The sequence below is a fragment of the Lygodium microphyllum genome, chromosome 5, assembly GCF_053477565.2.
Source record: "Lygodium microphyllum isolate KBCC chromosome 5, Lygodium_microphyllum_v1.1.10, whole genome shotgun sequence".
In the NCBI taxonomy this organism is placed as follows: domain Eukaryota; kingdom Viridiplantae; phylum Streptophyta; class Polypodiopsida; order Schizaeales; family Lygodiaceae; genus Lygodium; species Lygodium microphyllum.
This window is the reverse complement of record NC_141139.1, coordinates 88,420,038-88,445,295: the sequence shown is the minus strand read 5'-3', so window position 1 is coordinate 88,445,295 and position 25,258 is coordinate 88,420,038. Positions and strand designations below refer to the sequence as shown.

Sequence of the window (25,258 nt, the reverse complement as noted above, 5' to 3'; positions counted from 1 at the left end):
TGGTTGCCACTAGACCTAACATTGCTCATGGAGTGGAAGTTGTGAGCAGGTCTATGTTAAATCTTGGCAAAGCACATTTGGAAGCAATGAAATGCATCTTATGGTACCTTAAGGACATACAAAGAAAATGTATTTGCTATGGAAAGGGTACATTAGATCTACAAGGGTATTGTGATGTAAACATGGTAGGTGACTTGGATACTTGCAAGTCTACTAGCGGGTACATATTTATCTTAACTGGTGGGGTAGTTTCTTGGTGCTCTAGATTGCAAAAGATAGTAATACTCTCTACCACTGAGGCTGAATACATTTCATCTATTGAAGCTTCAAAAGAAGTTGTTTGACTTGGTCGCTTGGTTAAGGATTTTGGACTGCCCACCAAAACACCTGTACTTGGATGTGATAGCGAGAGTGTTGTATGCTTGGCTGAGAATGCCATGTTTCATGCATGTACCAAACATATTGATGTTCTGTCTCATTTTATTAGATAGGTTTTGGATGATGGTGTAGTCACACTAATTAAGATCAAATAATAGGAGAATTGTGCATGTGTTCTCACTAAAAGCCTTGCAAAGGCTCAACATGAGCATCGCATTAGACTTGTGGGAGTTGGTTAAAGGTTCGCTTAGGACTTGTTAAGTGGGAGGTTATTGGGTGTAAAGGCCCCTTACGCTCTCCCGTGTATATATTACTTTATACATGTGAACTTTTTCTATCGGGTGTAAGTGTACCGTACCCTAAGTATAAATACATTCTTTTATTCTTTGTGTGTACCACATTGGTACACACCTATCCGTCGACTCACTCTCACACTCACTCCCTGTTCAGCACCTCGATTGACGTGTGTGCTCTCTCAGCTTCCACTCGTACTCATCACGAGGCAAAGAGTAGGAGTTGAAGAGCATGTCGTACTTTGATGGATCTCAAATCATAGCAAGGCATCCTTCGACAATGTTTGGCAGCATCAAACACAACAGTGAGCAACTGTTAGATAGATAAAGTGAGAGAAAATTTGCAAACGTAATAGGCTGGTGTTAACATGGCAGGTTGGTGGCAACCTGATCAGCAAAATGTAGATTTGTGATGACGTGGTAGTCAAGATGACAGCCACTTGATAAAAAAGGAGAGAGAAGAGAAGGTTGCAAAGAGGCACTAGATGGTGGTAGATAGGATGGGGCAACTCCACTAAAATGTCCTCCGCGAATGGGGTGTGGGCAGCAAAGCTATAGCACTTGCAATTTGCAATAATGAGATTGATTGAGTGGAAGGGAAGCTTGTCTATTTATAGAAAGTTTGGGGCCTCCCAAATTAGGGTTGCATGTGTGGGACACACTGGAACTCTCTAGGACTACGTTTCTTTTCAATAAAAGATTAAAATTCATTAATTAACTTGAGTTTTGGGGTTGTTTAATTAAAGGTATTGTATTTTTATATCAAGAGCTATGCGATCGGGTGATGTAGCCATGCTCTCCAAATACAAAGGCAAAGGCAAAGCAAAGCAGCTTGTCAAAAATCAGTTAAAGGCTGATGTGGGACAGCCATTTGGCAAGGCTGCCTATGATGCATATAAAGGGAAAAAGAAAGGAAAATGCCACTATTGTAAAAATGTTGGCCATTGCATTGAGGAATGCAAAAAAAGTTGGCTAAGGAGAAGAAAGAGTCTAGTTTGGCTGTCTAGGAGACATTAGCCACTCAGTCTTTGGATGGTGATGTTACAACCAACTTTCTTGAGGATGACTGTGCATTTGACATGTAGTTATGACACCTCTATGACTGACTTTCCATTTAATGTTGTTGAAATGCAGCATACATGGTACGTTGACAGTGGGGTATCGAGGCACATCACTTCACAGAAGTGTCTCGTTTACATCTATGCATTCGGTCCTTGTGCAGAAGAGAGTGACATGTGTGAATAACTCTGACTGTGATGTCTGTGGCATTGGTTCAGTGTTGATTACTGTGGTAGATGGATTGAACATCGTGCTCGTGGATGTATTGTTTGTGCTTGAGATTACTAACATCTCTTGTCAATTTCAGCATTCAATAAGCAAAGTTTTCATGTTATCTTTGAAGATGACAACTGTACTATTAGAGACAATGAGCTTGATTATGCTTGTTGGTTGTTAGGCACCTTGTATAAGGGCCTTTTCTTATGGGATACATATGAGAGGAGATCTCATGATGCTCTGACAGCTAGCATTCATGCCCACTGTGCAGAATGCGGAGCTACAACATGCCTCTTATGGTCAAATGAGTTTTGGTAGTTTGATGACACTTTAGGATTGTAAGATGGTGGATGCCTTGCCTCTTGTTAAGATCCCACCTCCGCATGCATGTGAAGGATGTATTGTGGGGAAAATGTATTGTTTTGCCTTCAAAAAGGATGGTGTAGTGCATGCTGTTTGTAAGTTGTAGCTTATACACTATGATGTGTGTGATTCCAAGGGGATATGAGCTCTTGGGGGTCATCTAGATTTTGTCACCTTCATAAATGACTACTCTCGATACACATGGGTGTATGGTCTCAAGGCAAAATTTGATGTATTCATGCACTTTAAACACTTAGTTGCAAGCTAGAATCTGAAACAAGTTCAAAAGTGTAGACCCTTCATACGGATAGAGGGGCTACCACATAAATTTTGGCTTGAGGGCCCTCAATGTGCTAATCATGTGTTAGATCATGCTCTGACAAAGGCACTTAAAACCTAGCACTCCCTTTGAGGCTTGGCATGAGAGGAAACCGAAGGTTGACTACTTTCCTATGTTTAGATGCGTAGCCTATGCTTATGTGCAAAAGAGCTTTGTGGAAAGCTTTATGATAAGGCATTAAAATGTATCTTTATTGGCTACAATTTAGAAAGCAAAAGGCTATTGGTTATATGATCCGTGCACTCACAAAGTTTTTGTAAGTAGGGGACCCATATGGAGATGCTATGTGGCTTGCTGCTTGAGGTAACTTGAAACTTAGTAGGGGTTAGTGTGAGAAATTTTTTACTTTCTAAGCAAAGTCAATCAATAACACACATAATGGAAGGAAACAATAGCAACACAAGTCAGTAAGGGGGGAAAGCCCCTCACCCCAAAAAGGGAAGTGGAAACTATCGATGAATGACTCGCCTAGACTAATACATGACCTTGCTACGACCAATGCTGTGGGAGGCCATCTTGTATGTCAAAGAATGCAATGATCTTGCGTTCAATAGTCTCAATTTAGTTTTTTCCTGAATTTTTGAAAGCTTGCTTCCAAAATTCTTAGCAATGCAATGGAGACATAAAAGTATTCGGGAAACAAGGTTCTCTACCTCCATCAAGTGAATGCGCTTGATACAAGGCACCTCAAAATTGGATATTCTTTAATAGATCAGATAACATGAAAAATATGAAGCTCTAGATAACCTTAAATGTAGAATGCAGTCCCTGGACAAATAATGACAGAAATTTGGTGTAGGATGAAGCCTCGATAGCCTCATATGGCAAAAAAGATGCTAGGATCATCCTTGATAAGTTAAGTCAAAGCACAAAACCACCTTGCATGGCAAACATGAAATCATAGCAGCATAGTTTAATGAATAAAAACTGCAAAAGTTTGCTAGATGATATTGATGGCTGTAGTTATCACACCTTAATTTTGTGGAATCTATAACCAACCGTCTAAACTCTTGATGTTCTTTAATGAAGATTGCAAAAGTTTTCTAGATGATGTTGATGGTAGTAGTTGTTACACCTTAATCGGGTGGAATCCAAACAATCTTGTAAACTCTTGATGTTCTTTGATGAAGATTCAGCCATTACATTTTGATTTCTAGCATTTGAATTTTTGTTGCAACTTTTGTTGAATGAACTCTCAACATGATGCTCTAGTGCTTTATCCAAGTGTAGCATAATGATTCATGGAGTTCATTCACCATCTTCATCATCCTTTGGAGTAAATAAATTTGTTAGCCTACAGTTTGTCACTTTGTCATCTCTTGGTTGTGAGCTCTGTTAGAGTTTGACAAAGACATAGGAGCTCTAACTGTTTTAGCCCATTCTCTCTATGTGCATTTCCTTTCTAGTGAATTTAGGGTGTGTTCATACTAGCAAAGGACAGTTTACCACCTCTGCATTTCTTTTTCGATGTTTTGGGGGGGCGGGGGGGGTGTTGGGGGCAGCGGCTTGCATTCAATATGGGCGGCCTGTTCTAGAATTCGGCTAGCAATTTGCACTTCTTTCCCAGCTGGTCAGCCAGCATTTAATGTGGCCAATTGCAGCTGGTCGGCCAGTTTCAGCATTTATGGCCTATTTATTAGCACCCCCACACTTCTGCTGATCATTCTCTGAGTAGGTGGACAACACACTTCGTCTTCAGCCATTCCTCTGTCTCGGTGCTGCTATTATCATCAACCTGATCCAGTGCCCTCATTGACGCCTTGGGTTGTGTGTAGGGACTGATCAATCCATCATCGTATTCAGCTTTCCTTTCAGATTCACTGCAGAGTTATCACTTCATTCTCTTCTCTCTTGGAGTCTCTCTCTTTTCTCTCCATGTTTATGTTTCCTTTCTATTGCACACTCTCACGTGGTATAATCGCCTAAGTGAGGAGATGGAGGATTAGGGTGGTTTCATATGTTTCATATGATACGTTTAGTAGGGGAATATGTACGGTACGGAACATCCACAAAAAAATTGAGAATAAATACATTGTCTCCTATGTTCATTAAAAAACACATAAAATTATATATAAAATCAGTTTACAAATGTATAGAACATGAAAGCACAAAGTACATGGGAGAGGGAGAGGGATAGGGAGAGGAGAGGAAGAGAAGGTGTGGATGAATGTGGGAGATAGAGGAAAAGAGGGAGAAGGAGAGTAGGTTAAAGTGAGAGAGAGAGAGAGAGAGAGAGGAAGAATGAGAGGGAGAGGGAGAGGGAGAGTAGGTTAGAGTGGGAGAGGAGAGCTGCCAAGTGATAACATGAGAGGTGTTTGCGGATGTAGACGTCGTATTGGATAGCAAAAACACAAGTATTACAACACTCGTAGCCCGCACATAACTTGAAATGCATAACTTACCTTAATAATCTCGGACATCAGACACCTATTGGCCCCAAAATTGGCACCCCTTTTGGTATTTCTTTAACTTGATTGCTAATGGAATGAGTATAAGCTGAGATTCACAATTCCTTTTGTTGTTCCAAAAAGCCTCTTTGCTATAGCAACAATCAACAATCAATTTGGGCCAATTGCCCCTTGATTTTTCACCTGCAACTTGCACCAATGGAACCATCAATTGGCCAAATGCTACCCAAGTTACAATGAATGGCTTGGCATCTGAATTTCCTAACAATTATACGAATTTCACGTGCTGAATTTAGTGTATGATGCCTTTATCAATTGGCATGGGTCTCAAGGTGACTGTCAAACCCTAATTTTTACAGAAATTTAGGGTTTACATTAGATATCTTTGTTGTCCACCAAATTCGATTGAAATCTAATCCAAAAGGCTGAGAAATGCTGAGAATGATTGAGCACAAGTTGGTTAAGGTGAGAGAATGCCAGAAGAGAGAAATTCATGAATTCTTCTCGGAGGGGCCCTTCAAATTGGTTGCAACCTATCAGAAACTGCCTAGGAGCTATCGCCTACTACCAGGGATGCCAAAAATTGCTGCCGCCAAACATTAGCTGATGCTGTCGTCAGGTCCTGAAGACCTCAAAATCGCGGTTGCCTGCTTTAGATGGGTTGTTTGCTGCTGTCCTTTTCTCTTGAAGGTTATGCACAGCTGGGAAATCAGACCAGCAGCTTCTTCTCTTCCTTTCTTTCAATCTAAATGAACTCAATTTCTCTCTCTAGCCTCCAAAAACGTTTTTTAGTCTTGCATGGGTATTTTTGCCAAGAGGTTGCCTTCTAAACGCATTTTTCAACATTGTCATTTAATTAATTTTCGAAATTAAATAATTCAAAAAAATTAATTTCAGCCCTTTTGACCCTGCCCAAAATTAAATGTGCCTATCCATAATTAATTTGGCTAGGCCATTTGCAACCTAGAGTGGTCCCGACCTCTCTTGACCTTTAGATTGGCGTTAATTAATTCATTCATTAATTAATGCTAGTTCCTAGTGTCACCACTAACACTTATTGGCCAAACCACTATCCTAGGGTCCAATTTGATACCAATTGACCAACAAAACCTAGTCGGTATCACTTATCAAACTTTTACCTTTGACACCTGTGAGAGGTGAGAGAATGCATAAGGATCAAGACTCAAACTCAGCTGTGAATACAGTTGACAGTGAAGAGAGTGTGTGAATGTGATAGATTGACATCCAAAGCAATCATCAAAAGAGTGTAAGATGCAAGTACAAAGTATAACCCTTAAACCTTAGGGTTGTAAGAGGGTGTTCACACCCGAAAGGTGTAAAACATGACAAGTGCCCAAACTGTGTAACATAGGCACATAAAATAAAAGGAAATAAACGTGGGGGAAAAAAACCTCTTACAAGGAGAGTAAAAAGTGTTCCAACATCCTATTGAGGATCACCGACACTCCTCTGTGAGCGTAGGCATGAGTCAAACCTAACAAACCCCCTTGTAGTGAAAAGTGATCAATATACAAGGGTCATCCACCACAGGAGATCAAATTTAAAGCATTGCGGAATGCTTCAAATTTGTCACAAGAATGAGCTTTGGTGAAGATGTCTGCCACATTCTTGGTGGTAGGACAGTAGACAAGGCTGATATCACCTGCATGCAGCCTCTTTGACAAAGTGATAGTGGATCTCAATGTGTTTCGTGCGTGCATGAAACACTAGGTTCCGTGCCACTGCAATGGCACTCTGACTATCAATGAACAAAGGAGTAGGCTCCGTAACAAAGACATCCAAATCAGCCAACAAACGTCTAAGCCATACGTATTCAACTGTGGTAGTAAAAGTTGCCTTGTATTCAGCTTCACATGACGATGTGGCAACAGTGGATTGTTTTTTGTTGAGCCAAGAAATGCAAGATGAGCCAAGAAATAAACAATTATCACTAGTGGAGTGACAAGAATCATAATCACCAACCCAATCAGAATCACTGTAAGCATGTAAGTGCAATGGTTTCCCCTTGGCATAAAGCAATCCAAGAGTCCTAGTACCTTGTAAGCAACGGAAAACATGCTTGACAGCTTGCCAATGTGACATGCATGCCTGATGCATATATCTGCTCCAGTGCTGAAACTGCAAACTGTATGTTTTCCCTTGTGTTGCATAAGTAAATAAGACATCCAATTGCTGGAGCATATGTATGGATATGAAACAAGGCATTGTCATCATGCAAGGACAACTTTAGTCCAGGTTCCATTGGTGTACAAACTGGCTTGGAATCCTGTAATCCAAACCTCTCAAGAAGTCTACCAATGTATCTAGACTGTGATAATCCTGTAAGCAAAATATCAACATATAGACATAAGGCCAGCAAGGATTCCCCCCTCTTTACATACATAAAGGGTAGACTGTGATGAGCTGTTTATGAACTGAGTAAAAAGGCGTCAATCTTTTCATACCAAGGTTGAGGAGCTTGCGTTAAACCGTATAAAGCCTTTTTCAGCTTGGAGACCAAGTGTTCGGATCCCACAACTGCAAAACCAATGGGTTGTTGCATAGACACTTCTTCTTGAAGTTCCCCATGTAAAAATGCAATCTTTATATCAAGCTGGTGCACAGTCCATCCATAATAGGTAGTCAAAACAACCATAGACCCAATGGTAATCATGCGGGATGTAGGAGCAAATGTCTCCTGATAGACAATACCTCTCTTCTATGTGTAGCCTTTAGGCACAAGCCTAGCCTTATATTTATCAATGGATCCATTTGCATTTCTTGTTAGCTTATAGACCCACTTTGTACCAATGGCTTTCTTTCCCACAGGCAAGGGTACTAAATCCCATGTTTGATTCTTCATGATGGAATCAAACTCAGCTTGCATTGCTATCATCCAATGCACACTATGTTGTGCATCCTCAAAACATCAGGCTCCTCATCATCAAGTGTATCTGCTGGCATAACAAACTCCATGGTATGTGCACCATCATGTATACAAGCTTGCCTTCTAGTACGACCAGCAATAGGAGCATCCAAATGACTATCTTTCATTGTCTTCAAATACCATCTAGGCATTTGCCTAGCTTCCTGATTGTGTACAAGCTCTTGCTGAATTTTAAATTTAGCACCGTGCTGAATATTCAGATCAATCATAGGCTGATTTTCGGCACTACCCAATGGAGCAATTTGCTGAATAGAAAGTTCACTTGTTGAAGCTCCAGCTGTATCACTGAAAGAAATGGGCAGCAGCCTTTCAAATACATCATTGGCAACTTGATATGTATCAAAACCAGCAAGGGATAATTCTGATTTTTCATCAAAAACCACATCCCTATTGACAAATACGTTCTTAGAGACAGGATCATACAATCTATATCCTTTGCTCTTATTGTTGTATCCTACAAAAATGCATTTATTTCTTAGTACCTTGGGAATGTGAGCATACGCAAGATACCCAAAAGTATGAAAATTTTCAACAAAAGGTTTCTGGCTGTTCTAAGCCTCAAAAGGTGTTACATTCTTTAATGCCTTGGTGGGGCACCTGTTCAAAACATGGCAAGCACACATAACTGCTTCCATCCAAAAAGTGCGTGGCAAGCTCTTTTCTTTCAGCATACATCTGACCATCTCCATGATTGACCGATTTTTCCTCTCAGTAACCCCATTCTACTGTGGAGTATAAGCAATAGTGTACTAATGAACAATGCCTTTTTACTTCAAAAAAGAATTCAGCATAGAAGACATGTATCCTTCCCCTTGGTCTAAACGGAGAGTCTTAACCTTGTAGCCAGATTGATTTTCAGCATGTGCTACAAAAGTAAAAAATGCATCATACACTAGTGACTTTTTTACCAATGAGTATACCTAGCAAAAGCGAGTTAAGTCATCCATAAAAGTGACAAAATAGTAACAGCCACCCAATGACTTTGTCTACATAGGGCCACATAGATCGGAGTGCACAATTTGTAATCTGGCAGTTGCTCTAAAGGCAACATCATGAGGAAATGAAAAACGATGTGTTTTTCCCAAAATGCACCCCTCGCATATATGCTCAAGAGGTCTCTCCAAGAGAGGTAAACCATCAAGCATCTGTGTAAGTTGCATAAGCATCGAACTACCATAGCTTACATGCCCCATGCGAGCATGCCATAACTTTGCTTGTGACATAGCAGAAATGAGAGTGGATGTGAGATAGACCGACTGATCAATTGAAAAAGCATCTAACTCATATAATCTATGACATAAAGTGCCAGTCAAAACCAAAGTCATGTGCTCCTTATCTTTGACCATATATCTGCAATTATCAAAGCAAGGCAGAAGGGTAAGGGCAGGCAAGCTAAAAATGCTCTGCAGAGCTCTGGGACTTTAGGTACTTCACAAGGCAGCAAGAAATAAGGGGCACGCAAGCCAAGAAGGGAAAGTGCCACTATTGCAAGTAGTGAGGACACTACATCACAGAATGTGGAAAGTGGATAGCCAAGGAGAAGAGAAAGGAGTCAGGGATGTCTGTTTTTTATGCACCTTCCACTGCTATTGAGTCCGCGTCTTTTGTTGCAGACAAGGACTATTGTTTTTACACATGCAGTTATGACTCTTCTTGGGCTGATAGAGCATTTAGCTCTACTAAGGATGTGAGCACATGGTTTTTTAACAATGGTGCTTCGAGGCACATCACATCCCACAGGGATTTGTTTTCTTTTGTCATTGTAGCCCCAGTTGGCAAGTTTGTATAGTGTGCTAACAATGCATCATATCCTGATAGAGGCATTGGGGAGATTGTGTTGAAAACCATTGATGGCTCTATTCTCTGCTTGCAAAATGCCTTATTTGTGTCGGGCATAAATAAAAATTTGCTATCGATTTCTTCTTTGACAAGGTGTGGATTTCCTGAGCCCGTTACTTTTAAGAAGGCTATACACAAAGGTAACAATTCTTCTTGGGAGAGGGCATATGTTGTTTGAGTTTTGACTCATTTACAAACAAACCATATATAGGATTTGGTTTCCCTACCTAGTGTAGAACATACATTGCCATGCAAGTGGGGTGTATAAGCTAAAGAGCCATAGTTGCATTCGTACTACGTACGGACTAGTTCGTTCCGTACGGTTTATACCATACCGTACGGTACGTATTCGTACCATTTCGTACAAAAAACAAGCCATTTTTGGCCTCTAAAGACTAGACCATACAATATCTTCCAACTCATAAGCCTTATGTTTATTATCATAATTCCAAGTCTCTCTCTCTCTCACACACACACACACACTCTCTCTTTCTCCCAACTTCCAAGATGAGTATGCAATTCCAAGAGCATCTCTTCTCTCTCTCTCTCTCACACACACACACATACACACACATACTCTCTCTCTCTCTCTCTCTCCCAACTTCCAAGATGAGTATGCAATTCCAAGAGCATCCCTTCTCTCTCTCTCTCTCTCTCTCTCGTCTCTCTCACACACACATACACACACACACAAAAGAATGAAGAGCTTGATTGTCCATCCACCCTTAACTTTACTTTGTGCTTTGATGTATTACATATATACTTCTATCTGTCTTTTAGTAGCGCATTGCGCATATTGTGCATGATGTTTTTCCTTGTTATGCTCATGTTTTCATCCTATTAACTCAAGTGACATTGCTATTTTAGCTGTAGACATGTGTTCTATTATCTATAATCCAAAATAACCGAGTTTTTGTTTTTTTCTTCGTACTAATATCGTACCGTACCTTATAAAATCATAAGCTACCAATTAGTACCGTATTTTACCGTACCGTACCTGACAACCCTGTAAAGAGCACCGATGATCATCCTAAGCTAGCATATAAGACCTGTTTGGTTTCAAAGGGCTTTAAACAAGAAAAGTAGTTGACTTTGATGAGATATTGTCTCCTGTGGTCAAAATAACTAACCTTTGCAAAAATCTAGGCGTATGCTCAGAGGCTATAACATCCACACCACTGTTCTTTCTTGTATGCTCTTGCTCTAAGAGCAAACTAATCAACTAAAGGAAAGAAAGTGGTTGTGGGGAGATTCTCATGGTGAGGTTCAAGGCCGTATGAAAAGCCAAATATGAGGGCGGCAATGAATTCAAAGTAGTGTCTGCATTGAATCACCGTCATTCATCTTCACAATCTCAAGTTCATTTTTCAAGAAAGAGATGTATGTCTCATGCTTATCAGCAAGCATCTGCTCTAAGGTTAGCCATGCTTCTCGTGAAGAAGTTGCAGACCAAATGTGGGGGATGATAGATCGTTAAACTGCCAATGCAATCAGCAACAAAGCATGTGCATCCCATGTGTCCTATGCCTTTTCTACTGCTGATCTCTTAGAAAGTGGTTGAGCTAGAGCGGGCTGAGTTGTTGAAGCGCCTATTGTATTGACGATGTTTGGCGAAGGGGGGAGGCGGATTGGAGTTGGGGACACGTTGTTGGGGACTGGCACTAGTGGCGTGCTGCCTCCTGGATAGGCGACGTAGTTGAAGATGCACACTAAGGAACTACATGGAGCTACTTGGTGGCACTCAAAGTGACGGACAAGTTAGGGGACATGCAGCGCTCAAGACTAGGTGGGTGCTGTGTAAAATGGTGAGCAACGGTAAAAGCTGTGCCTAGTGTGGCACTGGAAACAGAGTGGTTGTTGGTGGGCGGTAGACATGGCCAGGCTAGGCAGCACTGGTGGTGCTAGCGATGGCTAGGAGCTGAGCTGAGTTGAGTGCTACTTTGATACCAAATGTGACAAGTGGGAGGATTCACAAGGATCAAAGCTCAAACTCAGTTGCAAGTATAGTTGACAATGAAGAGTGTGTGTGAGTGTGATAGTACGACACCCAAAGCAATGAAGAGTATGTGCAAGTACAAAGTACTACTCTTAAACCTTAGGGTTGTAAGAGGGTGTTTACGCCTGAAATGTGTAAAACCGGCAAGTGCCCAAACTGTGTAGCATAGGCACTTAAAATAAAAGGAAATAAATCTTGGGAAAAAAACCTCGTAAGGAGAGTAAAAAGTGCCCCAATGTCCTACTAAGAATCATTGACACTCCTCTATGAGCATAGGTGCGAATCAAATCCAACAACAACCACAACATCCTCAGGATCCTTCGCCTGCTACTATACAATATCTGCCATGTGCATCACATGTGCTTTAAACAATCTTGCACATTTGATTAATAACTTAATCAAATGCTATGAGCAAGATTAAAACATCTCGAAATTTCAAGTCCCCATGGCAAACCTCCCCCTTGAATCCACGCAATCGTCCTCGATTGCACTACATTGTGCCAAAGGAAAAGCATATTGCACCAGAATTTCCATAAGGCATCATAGTCACAACATTGCACACTCTTGTCTAACCATGCTACATGCCCTAGACCTTGCTGAAAATTTTCAGCTAGCATAAACAATCCAAAACTTTTGCTAGAAACCCATTGGATACATCCATAACTCATATTTTCAGCATAAACCATTGCTGAAACTATCAATGGCATTTATTAACATGCTATTGTCCATTTAACCAGCTATAAACTATTGAAAACAAAGCATAAACTGATCATTTGCTGATCTTAGCCCAAATTGATGACAAACTCATTGCAAAAACTGACCAGCAATCAATGCAAAACTGATTCGATAAGTGGCCATAAATGGTTCTCAAATTGATCTAAAACTGAGCTGAAATGATTTAGAATTTTTGTCTCAAAACTGAGGCAAAACTTATATCAAATTGATCATAAGCTGATAGAGAAGTATAGTTTTAGTGCCCAGGTGAAACTCATACTCATCTATATACATCTCATAGTGACTAGCACACTAAGTAGTGACCTCAAGGCAAACATACTATTAGCACAGTAACTTGTCTGCATGTTGAATACATCCGAGATCCACTACATACAAGAGCTATCCTCAACTAGTGGAGTGGAAGTGTTATCTTCTCCTTGAGCATTAGGCAATATTGTGTACCCTTGCTTTGTTGAATCTAATTGAGTCTGAACTAAACTCGGCTCCAAGTTTAACTGAAGGCATCTAGGCAAAGCCGCAACAATTGAGGATGGTTTGCCACCTCACCGTCTTCCATCCATTGACGAATAATTTTGAAATTTCACCAAGTATCTCCTAGAAACTTTACCTTTGACCTTTCTTTCCTTATTCTGTCAAAATCTACTCAGCTGTCAAAATCTCATCTAGCTCCTTAACCGTAAGTTGAATTTCAGCAGAGATATCCTCTGGCACATCACCATGAAAAGGCCTCAATAAGCTGATTATGTATGCGCCGTGAAGGTAATTTCGGATGATATGCCACATCATTCATATTCTCCAACACTTGGAAGGATAGTATCTCATACTCAACTTCGGATATAGTCATTCTCTTTCTTTAATCTTTTGAGCCTTGTCTTTTCAAAACGCAGCAATAGATAATCCCCCTTTGCAAACTACAAAGCACATTTGTGACAATCAACTGCCCTCTTTTGCGTTTCCTGTGATCTCTGAAGTGTATTCTTTATCTTTGTATAGGCTACATCCAATTTTTCCACATAAAGGTTAGCCTCAAATATCTTTTCTTGAGTTTGCAAGATAGGTGGTACTTTCTTGCCACCCTCAACCACCTCAAATGGAGCTTTGCTAGTGGAACTATGCATTGCGTTGTTGTGCGTAAACTCAACCAAGGGAAAATATTGCTCCTATAGTGTCTTGTGGTCTGAAACATAGCACCTCAAAGTATCTAACACTCTAAAATTTGCTTTCGCAAATTGACCATTTGTTTGTGGATGGAAGGATGATGAGAATTTCAGCATGGTGCCCTTTATTCTCAAACAATCCCTTTCAAAATACATTGGTCATTTGAGAGTCTTGATCACTAATGATTGACTTTGGTATACCATGGTACTTAAAGATGTATTGTGAAAACAAGCATGCCATATAATCAGTCTTTATTTTCTTCCTCACCGGAATGAAATGGGCTTTTTTGCTACATGTGCAAATGATAGTCCATATCCCATCATTCCTTGTAGGTGTCTTAGGAAGTTCAAAAATGAAATCCATTGCAATGCTTTGCTAAGGCCTATTTGAAACAGGCAAACCCGTCATTTTTTGCCTATCATGCTTCACCTTCTGACATACAATACATGTCCTAACAAACTATTCTACATCATGTCTCAAAGCTAGCCAATAAGAGAAATGCTCCACTGCCTTGATTGTGGCATCAATACCTCTGTGTCCTACATATAGAGTAGCATGATTTCAATGATAACTCTAGGCCTTAATTGGTTTGTGACACACAGTTGTCCATGCATCATCAGAAATCCATCTCTTAGCACAAAGTGCTCATGCCTCTGAGTTGATCATAAACATTAGCAAAGTCTGAATCAGCAAAATATTGCTCTTTCATGGCATCCAACAAAATGTGATAAACCATATTGACAACTCAAATTTGTGTCTTACATGACAATGCATTAGCGACAACACACACGTGAACTCACCCTAGCAGGTGTAAGTATACCATACCCTAAGTATAAATACATTCTATTATTCTTTGTGTGTACCACCTGGTACACACCTATCTGTCGACTCACTCTCACTCTCTTTCATTGTTCAGTACTATTGAGCACCTCAACTAATGTACCTACTCTCTCTCTACTTTCGCTTCTACTCCACAAACTAGTATCAGAACTGTTGGTTACACCATTCGCTCATAGGTCGCAACACAGAAGCCAACGTGCAACACTTGACACATGCATCAGGTTAAGCTGAGGAGAAGCGACCAGCGACACCAGCATCGACTAGCCAGACCTGTGTTCATAAGACCAACTGGCGACCAGTCGCGACGGGCAGATGATCAACACACGAGACGAGCAAACTGTCGACACAATCCAACGGGGCCGACAAGGGTCACGTGACGCGGGTTGCACGGACTGACGTCCGTCAAACAGGCAGGTCAATGGCCCCATTTTCTTGTAAATATTGAGAAATTTTCAGTTCATTTTATTTCCCCTCTTCTATGTGTTTGCATGAGCAAGCACAGAACACGAATTTGTGCAAATTTACTCCTTAAATTTTGGGGCTTTTTCCAGATTTGGTGCCGAACACAAGTTTCGGTGATTCTTGATCCACAAATTGCAGACATTGAGTGCATGGGTCTCACAAAATTTTGGGGATTTTCAGATGCAAGTGAATTTTTTTGCTGGTTTGAGCCAATTTCTTTGAAATCGTGCACTCTTGGACCTCGAAATTTGGGGCTTTTGCAGAATTCGTGAAATTTCTGCAATATTCGCCCGTACTTGACGCTCGGGAAGATTTATTGATTCAATTGGAACAAATTCATTGCAAAAATTTTGGGGCTTTTCACATTGGTGATATATTTTGAGTCGATTTGAGACTGGACAGTGAAATTTGTACCAGATTCACTGCTGAGTGGGAGTCTTTTGAGTTTTTGATGCTTTAAATGTTGAAAAAGAGCAGCTTCTCTTGGCACGTATTGCTGAATACTCACTATGCAGTGAAACAGTGATAAATAAAGCATTTGGGTCGTTGCATTTGGGAATTTTGGTAATGTATTACTGAAGTGGGAGCTATCTTTAATGCAAATGTATCAGATTTGATTCATGTATATGCTGTAATCTTGAACATCTGCTTCTTGGACATCTTGGAAGTACAAGAGTGTGTACTTGCTGTTACAATTCAGCAACCTTGCTATTGGCTGAAAGCATTCGGCCCTTTATTGCAGTTGTGTATTACTGAAGATAGCTAGCAGTGCATCTGACACAAAGAATCTCTTTGAGATTCGTAAATTCGATAGCAATGGTTTTGATATTTGGAAAAATCGTATGCAGGGTATACTCTTTTTAAAGGATTGTGATGATGCTTTAGGAAAACATAAGCTTGTTGCTTTGTCAAATGAGGATTGGGCTAAAATGAATTAAAAAGCCATTACTTACATTAAAATTGCCATCACATATGATATCTTGGTTGATATAAAGGGGCTTGATATTGCCTATGTAGTTTGGGAGAAACTCAAGGCTACTTATGAGAATACAGCTATTGTCAATCAGATACATCTCATGTAGAAGTTGGTCAACTTGAAGCTTGATGAGTCTAAGCCTGCCTCAGAGCATTTGAATGCTCTCACTGGTATTTTGAGTTAGTTACAAGATATAGGTTTGCCAACTTTTGATCCTAAATTGAGAGCTATCTTCTTGCTCATGACATTGCCCGATTCATGGGAAGCATTGGTTGTGTCATTGAGCAATAACCCTAACTTGACATTTAATGGTGTGCATGGTTCTATTCTAAATGAAGAGATTAGATACAAGGCAAGTGGGAAAAACAGTGGATCAGCCTACAATATAAGAGAAAGAATTGAAAAAAGATCTAATGCTGCAAATAAAAACAAAAATTGCAGCAAAGGACTCTGTATTATCTCTACTACAAGGCACTTCCTGGAAAGTTTGTTGCAATTCCTGAAGTATAGTCACACATTAAGTTATGGCACAAGCATTTTGGACACATGAGCCAAAAGGGTTTGCCAGCACTTTCTTCACTTGGAAGAGTTGATGTGAAAAACTCAAAGCTTGACTTTTGTGAGGATTGTGTTCTTGGTAAACATGTCAAGAGTCCATACTCTAATGGAGTTTCTAAGAACGCATGTATCTTGGATTTAGTCCATTCTGATGTATGCACCATGCCAATTAAAACTCATAGTGGTTTCCATTATGTTATGTCTTCTATTGATGACCATTCTAGGAAGCATTGGATGCTTTTAAAAAGTTTTATGCATTGGTTAGTACTCAAAAGGGCTTAAAGTTAAAATACATAAGAACAGATGACGGGGGAGAGTATGTATCTAAACAATTTAATAAGTTTTGTGATGTCAATGGGATTAAACAAGAGTTTACACCTTACAATCCATCATCTAATGGTGTGGCTGAGTAAATGAATCGCATGTAATGTGAGAAGATTCGGTTCATGTTGTTCATAGCTAATCTCTCACAATCGTTTTGGAGAGAGGCGCTTAAAACCGCAATGCATATTTGTAACCGATCTCCACATCGTGTACTTGAAAGTGGTATCCTTGAAGAGGTTTGGTCTGGCAAAACCTACTTCATATGACCACTTAAGGGTCTTTGGCTGCAAATGCTATGTACATGTACCTGTTGATAACGAAACCAAACTTGATATGAAGTCTCATAGAAGCATCTTCATGGGTTATGGAGATGAAGGTGAAATGGGCTATAGAGTTTGGGTTCCAAGCATGAAAAAGGTGCTACGCAGCTAGAATGTGGTATTTAATGAGTAAAAGTTGCTGAAAAATGTCACATGTAATTACTTAGACAAAAAGAAAGATAAATTTCAGCATGATCAATTACTTGAGCAGCCATTAGCCACTGAAAATTCAGCTCCTTTTAACGCTAATTATGACAATCAGCGTATCATTATTGACCCAAATGAAAATGGGCAGCAAGGGGATGCTGAACATCAGCTTGAGCACCAAAATCAGCATGCTGAAAATGAATTAGAGCAGCTTGAAATTGTATTATAGCAACCCGAACATGTAGTTCAGCAGCCAAACAATAAGGTCATTGACATTCCCTTGGATGTGGATCCATTACCTGATAACACAAATCATTGGGTAGGAAGGTCTACACGTGTCAGAAGACCTATACAAAGATTTGATCCTTCTTTGGATTCCATTTTACTCACAGATGAAGGTGAGCCTCTTACATATAAAGAGGCCTTATGATGTGAATTGAAGAAAAAGTGGGAGCTAGCTATGCAAGAAGAAATGAAGTCATTGTATCAAAATGATACTTGGGATTTGGTTACATTGCCCAGGGATAGAAAAGCCATTCCTAACAAATGGGTCTATAAAATCAAGTGTGGATGGCAAACTCAAATGCAAAGCGAGACTTGTGGCTAAGGGCTATACACAAAAGGAAGGCATTGATTTTCAAGAAGTGTTTTCTCCTGTTGTTAAAATGACCACTCTTCGAGTGCTATTTGCCATTGTAGCATCTATGGATCTTGAACTTGATGAGATGGATATTAGAACTACATTTTTGCATGGTGATTTGGAAAAAGAGCTGTACATGAAACAACTCGAAGGCTTTGTTATACAAGGAAAGGAGCATTTGATAGCTTAAGAGAATCTTGTATGGTTTGAAACAAGCTCCTAGTCAATGGTATAAGAAGTTTGATGTTTTCATGCTCTCACATGGTTTTAAAAGGAGTAGCACCGCTTATATATTAAGAAGGTTAATGATGGAAGCCTTATTATACTTGTACTTTATGTGGATGATATGCTTATTGCTGGTAAGCATAAAAGCTAGATTAATGCATTGAAAAGACAGCTGAATTTAGCATTTTCCATGAAGGATTTGGGTGCAACTAACCATATTTTGGGCATGCGTGTGACACGACATAGAGAGCAAAAGCTCTTATTTTTCTCACAAGAAAAGTACATCAGCAAATTACTTGATCGTTTTTCTATGGCTGATGATAAGCCTCTTGGTGTACCTTTTTCACCTCATTTTAAGCTTAGCAAGGCAGATTACCCAAAAGATGATAAGGCAGCTAGCTCTATGTAGAGTGTTCCTTATGCTTCAACTTGTGGTTCACTCATGTATGCTATGGTTGCCACTAGACCTGACATTGCTTATGCAGTGGGAGTTGTAAGCAAGTTTATGTCAAATCCTAGCAAAGCACATTGGGAAGCAGTGAAATGTATTTTACGGTACCTTAAGAGTCATAAACAAAATGTATTTGCTATGGCAAGGGTATGTTAAATCTGCAGGGGTATTGTGATATAGACATGGTAGGTAACTTGGATACTCTCAAGTCTACTAGCGGGTACATCTTTATCTTGACTGGTGGGGTGGTCTCTTGGTGCTCTAGATTGTAAAAAGTAGTAGCACTCTCTACCACTGAGGCTGAATATATTTCAGCCACTGAAGCTTCAAAAGAAGCAGTTTGGCTTGGTCGTTTGGTCAAGGATTTTGGGCTGCCCACCAAAACACCTCTACTTGGATGTGATAGCCAAAGTACTGTATGCCTAGCTAAGCATGCCATGTTTCATGCATGTATCAAACATATTGATGTTCAGTATCATTTTATTAGACAGGTTTTGGATGACGGTCTAATCACCCGAACTAAGATCAAATCAAAGGATAACCATGTAGATGTTCTCATTAAAAGTCTTGCAAAGGCTCAACATAAGCATTGCATTAGTCTTGTGGGAGTTGGTTAAATGTTTGCTTAGGACCTTTAAGTGGGAGGTTGTTAGGTGTAAATACCCTTTACGCTCTCCCATGTATAAATTACTTCACACACGTGAACTCACCCTAGCAGATGTTAAGTGTACTGCACCCTAAGTATAAATACATTCTTTTATTCTCTGTGTACCACACCGGTACACACCTATCTGTCGACACACGCTCACTCTCTCTCACTATTCAGTACTATGGAGCACCTCGACTAATGTGCCTACCCTCTCTCTGCTTCCGCTTCTACTTAACACATGAAACCAGCTGTAAATCATTGAAAACTGAGCATAAACTGATCATTTACTAATTTGAGAACTGATTGTAAACTGTTGTAAATGTGACCCCAAACTGATCACAAACTCATTGCAGAAACTGACCAGCAATCAATGCAAAACTGATCCCAAAAGTGACCATAAACGATTCTCAAACAGATCAGGACCTGAGCTGAAACTGATTCAGTACCCAGGCAAAGCTCATAGGGACTAGTACACAAAGTCGTGATCTCAAAGTAGACGTACTATTAGCACAATGGATGCATGTTGAAGACATCCAAGATCCACTACATATGGGAGTTGTCCTCAACTAGTAGAGTGGAACTGCTACCTTCTCCTTGAGCATCAAGCAATACTCCATACCCTTGCTCTGTTGAACATGACTGAGTCCACACTAAAGTCGGCTCTAATTGAAAGGCATCTAGGTAAAGCTGCATCAATTGAGGTTGGTCTGCAAAGTTCTCCTCTTCCATCCAGTAGGCATCCATTTGTGAATAATTTTGAAATTTCACCAAGTGTCTCTTGGAAACTTTACCTTTAACCTTTCTTTCGTTATGTTCCAAAATTTGCTGGAGTACCAAAATCTCATCCAATTTTTAATTCCTAGGCTAAATTTCAATAGACATGTCCTTTGGCACATCACCATGAAAAGGCCTCAACAAACTGACATGAAAGGCATTGTGTATCTGCTAATGTGGATGTTATTTTCAGTTAATATGTCACATTGCTCATTTTCTCCAACACCTAGAAGGGACTATAGTATCTCATATTGAACTTTGGATACAATCTTTCTCTTCCTTTAATCTTTTTCAGCCTTGTCTTTTCAAAACGCAGCAATACATAATCGCCCTCTGCAAATTGCAAAGCACGTCTATGACAATCAGCTGCTCTCTTTTGGTTTTTATATGATCTTTGAAGTGCATACTTTATCTTTGCATAGGTTGCATCTAAGTTTTTCACATAACGGTTAGCCTCAAAGATCTTATCTTTAGTTTGTAAGATAAGTGTAATCCACTGGTGGAAATAGCTTAGGATCCATCGATTAGTGTAATGTGCCAGTGGAAACAGCTTCGGATCTATCCAATGATACACTATACAATGGGATGCATAGTATACTATATGCTGAAGAATGCTCATGCAAGAGGTGTCACTTGGATAGTGTCCCGTCTAGGGAAATTGTTCACTTGTCTAAGCATTCTAGTACAAAGATGATGAATCGTGCAATGTATAAGGAAAGATACAACAGCGGGGAAATACTGATGGCAAAGACAAGTGCCGAAACTTGTAGAATGCCAAGAACGGTAGAAACCCCCTCTCAACTTGGATGTTGGTACTGAAGAAGGAAGAGGAGCCGAAAGATATCGGTCTTTGTGTGGTGCCGAGAACCATGTGGATGAAGATGATGAAGCATCCCTACTAGAAGAGCAAGGATAAAAGTCACCGCCATGATAGCATCAAGAGAGATGTTGCATGATCCACCACGGGAGGAGAAGCCTAAATGTTGGTAGAATAGCAAAACTCTAAGTAGATGGAAACATGAAAGAAACGGCATGGATCTCCTTTCTCCAGCTCAAGAAGAACTAGTGCAAGCTTGCAGGTTAGCCCTACATTGAAATACAAAACTGTGCAATGGACATACGAAATCTACAAGCACAGAGGTAAGTAATGAGATGCTTCAAAAAACAAATCTCAAAATAAAAGAAAGCAAAGCGAAGTGCAATGCAATGAGTATGTAAGTATGCGGTGGAAGTCTAAAAAGGAAAAGGCTAGTTGTGTGGCCACCATCGCATATAGTGAGATCGAGAAGTGGTCCTAGAAGGTGCAATGGATGCCCTAGGAATGGAGGCGTAAAGTGTAATAGACGAGCCACTAGCATACCAATCAACCAATCCTTTAGGAGCAGTCAAGGAGATAGGTATGAGATTGTCCACGTACCACATATCCAGTAGCCACTGGGGCAGATGAAACAAATGGTCAGCAGCAGCAGGAGGTGTAGCCTCACTGGACTCGCTAACCAGAGTGGAGGCAGTCGTAGCAATCAGCAGTTGTTTTCTAGGAGAAAAACGTTGGGCCTTGGCACGACACTTCTTGTCCACATGGCCCGACCTCTTGCAGTCCGTGCAAAACCTATTTTTCTTAAGAATTTACCGCTAAAGGGATCATGTTTCTTTGGTTCTGTCATCCTTGTTTTGGCTTGCCTTCGCATCTTGCGAGTTATTGCCACTGTTGTTTTTTTCTCCTGAGGAAGAGGCAACTAACCCTTACCTCTTTGAATGGATGTGTGGAGGACTCATTGTGGACTTTATCGTGTAGCCTCGCGTAATGCAAGTACTGACACTCATACAAGGTTGATAATCTAGGAGTGAGATAATGTGTTGGATAAAATTGAAGTATTTGTCGGAAAACTTATTCAAGAAGAATGTGACATGATCGTCATCTAACTTCAGGGAGCCAATAGTGGCAAACTCCACTAGTAAGCATCGATATTCAGCCAACTTAACTTTTAGATTATCCCCTTCCTTAATGGAAAAGTCTAACTTGCAAAATCACTGTAGGATACTATTTAGAAGAGCACCGGCTCTAATACCATGTGAAGATATGCTAGGGTTTACATTGAGGAAAAACAGCATGTACAACTAAGACTGAAACACAAAGACTCAGACCCTAACTGTGAAACGTAAAATGCAAAAACCTAAAACTCAAACACAGAGAGAAGAAACTTTGAAGTGAATGAATGCTATAAATGAATGTAAAAGTGTACAAAATGCCCAAGGGCAGAGCAATGCAGTGTCGAAGAGTGATGTCCACCGGAGACAGATCGTGAGTGCTGTAACCATCAATCAGAGATGAGAGAGTGCTAAATAATGAAGGGCAGCAAGCCGAGGCAAAAAAATGTCAGGCAACAACAGGAGAGGCGTTTGCTGATGTAGAAGGCTTGCTGGACAACAAAAACGCAGGTACTACAGCCATCATCCAGTGGGAGAGATGGTAGCAGCCTATCGCTTGGCACCAGATGCTGAAAACACAAGTTGATGAGGTGCTATGATGATGCAACAAATGGAGATCTCTAGACAACAAAGCAATGGCTAAGGCCGTCTAGGGCTAGATAGTGATGGACTGCAGTCGATGATGACAGAAATCTGCACAATAGAGAGAAACTTGCACAAAAGGATGGGACTGAATGGTGGGCAGCTTGACTATTTATAGATATTAAAGGGTGGCCAAAACTTTAGGGTTTTGGGGAACCACTGAAACTCTCTCGAACTACACACCAAATTTTCGTTTTTCGTTAATTAAGTGTGTTTTAGGGCTGTTAAAAAATGCTTATCAGCTGTAAAGCATGTTTTAGCTCAACATATACATCTAAATTTATTCATTTATATATCTTACACAAGCTCTTCAAAAGAAACATGTACAATTTGCAAAACATGATAGTCTACTCCATAGATGATACTCCAATTACATCAAAATGGCTAGGTGGTTCCAGATTTTTGCTAGCAATTTGCGCTTCTTTCCCAACTGATCGGCCAGAGCATTTAGTATGGCTGATTGCTTCAACATTCATGGGCTATTTATTAGCATGCTCGCCCCTGCGTGCCCCCCCGCCCCCGCACAGCCCCAGGCTGATCATTATTTTTCTATATGTGGATAGCACACTTCATCTTCAACCTGTCCTCTGTCTCAGTACTGCTGTTATCATTGGCCTGATCCAGTGACCTTATTGATGTTGCAAGGAGTGATCTCTCTGTCAGGAGGGGCATTCATTATGGCCAGGTGGTTCTAGATTTTTGCCAGCAATTTGCGCTTTTTTTTCAACCAATCAGCCAGAGCATTGAATGTGGCTGCTTGCAGTTGATTCCCCCCCTCCCCTCCCCATCTTTTTCTATAGGTGGACAGCACAATTCATCTTCAGCCTCTCCTCTGTCTCAGTGGGTGGTGGTGTTGTTATCAGCCTACAACTTCTCTATGAAGATGCAGGTGAAGCAGGAAGGTTCTCTTATAGGTGAGAAGTGCCCTTTAAATAGGAGCCACAGCTGTTAAGACTGACTGGCTGGTATGACCTGCTGTCTGGCCTGCAATGTGCCAGCTAGCGTGACTGGCACACAGCTGCCCCATTTGACTGTGGGGGTTTCTTCCAGTTCTGTTGGTGGCCAGTATATGGATGCATGACAATCCTCTCTAGTGTTACATGCCTTGCATTTCACTTCAGCTCTGTCCTGGTGGGTCAATGCAAGTTGGCTACCGGATGGACCTAAGGGTCTGGGAAAGGCAAAATGCAAAATTCAGTTGAACTCAAATGTACCCCCTGTCCAAAAAACAATAACGCCTCTGTGAAGCATTTTGTTTATCTTTTTTTGGGGGGTACCAAAAAGGGTGTGGCTAATTATATTACTCGGAAGAAGAATACAATGAAGCACAGATGCGCCAACAGTCAAGCTGGAGCTGTGTACAAATCAAAACCAATTCGTTTACACAAGCCTCTCAAGGCAGTCTGGGGAGGATGGCGGACAGGCTATTTTGTTGTCTCAAATGTGCATGCAGTTCTTGAGTCTCACTTTAACAGTTAAGCTAGTACGAGTATCTGCCTGCTTTGATGCTTGCATATCTGTGCTTGGTTGCAAAAGCTTCTGTGCTTCATCACAAAACACGGTCAGTGAAAACTTTTGAATCCCTCTGTGAATCATAGTCCTCCCCTCTGTTGCAGGCCATCAAGAGCCTTTTGTTCCTCCGCAGGGTAATGAACGGTCTATTGGGAGCATCTGTCCGAGTTTATCAAGTCAACAGGTGAGAAAAGCTCTAATACGACACTGCTTGAAAACGATTTTACCTGGAGATGTTGACTTAACATTACTCGGTTGACGCCACGTTTTTGAACAGGGTTTGCTAGACAAGTACAATTCGTGTGTTGACGCTTTGCATCAGAGGCATGCAGCTCGCAAGAAGTCCTCGATGAGGAATATTGAGCCTGTCACATATTCTGCAGAGGTTAGAGCACTCTCTGAGTAAATTTTGAAGGAATGTCTGCTCCTTGCCAGGAATGCTCAAGTCCTAACATGTGTTATTTCTGGTTAACAGTTGCGCGGTAATATTCCAGAGCAGCTTTTGCAACGAATTCTCCATCTGAACAGCCTGGATATGGAGCTGTATGAGCATGCTGTAAAGGCATTTCAGCGGCAACACAGTCTTCTTTTCCAGACGCCGTGCGCCCTGAAGCTCTCAGAAGACTGGCGAGAAGAAAGGCCTTGGGCGCGACCCAATGGAGGAGTTTAATTAATCAATCCAACCGATAGTAGATGGATTAGGTTTGTGTATCGATTAGATTCGCTGCAATTAGATCTGTGTATTTGTGGTTGTGTCGGATTGATTGCTTTTGTGGGTTGTGTTAGATTTTGATCAATTAAGATGAATTAGATTAGATATGCTTCAATCAGATTAGTTAGATCAATTGGTATTCTGCTCAACTAGATGAGTTTCGATCGGATCAGTTGATCAATTTCTATTGATTACCTCAATCTCATTAAATGGGATAAATTAGATTGGTTAGTTAAGTTCAATTAGATTATTTAGATCAATTTGTATCAATTACGTCAATTTCATAAAATTATGTCAATTAACTTAGTTCAATTACATTAATTAATTTCATTAGATTAGTTGTATTGATTAGAGTTAGTTCAATT

General features: G+C 40.5%; 1 protein-coding gene and 1 long non-coding RNA gene across 7 annotated transcripts in view; one reads left to right on the top strand and one right to left on the bottom strand.

Annotated features, from left to right (window-relative positions):
* Nucleotides 1-24,851, top strand: part of LOC148036106 (protein-tyrosine sulfotransferase-like) — an 88,791-nt gene extending 63,940 nt beyond the window's left edge. For 3 of the 6 annotated variants that reach the window (XM_087678097.1, XM_087678092.1, XM_087678093.1), the window contains 3 exons: nt 24,286-24,365; nt 24,459-24,566; nt 24,657-24,851. In XM_087678097.1, coding sequence (XP_087534223.1) covers nt 24,286-24,365; nt 24,459-24,566; nt 24,657-24,851 — 383 coding nt within the window. Of the gene's footprint in view, nt 1-24,285; nt 24,366-24,458; nt 24,567-24,656 lie in introns of those variants that run through there. The other 3 variants (XR_015690897.1, XM_087678095.1, XM_087678096.1) reach the window with 3 other exon arrangements.
* LOC148036107 (uncharacterized) lies at nt 23,185-24,770 on the bottom strand. The gene is made up of 3 exons (XR_015690898.1): nt 24,635-24,770; nt 24,409-24,546; nt 23,185-24,340 (listed from the first exon to the last, which is right to left on the bottom strand). It is a non-coding gene; the product is annotated as an uncharacterized LOC148036107 (long non-coding RNA).
* Nucleotides 24,852-25,258: the final 407 nt, after the last annotated feature.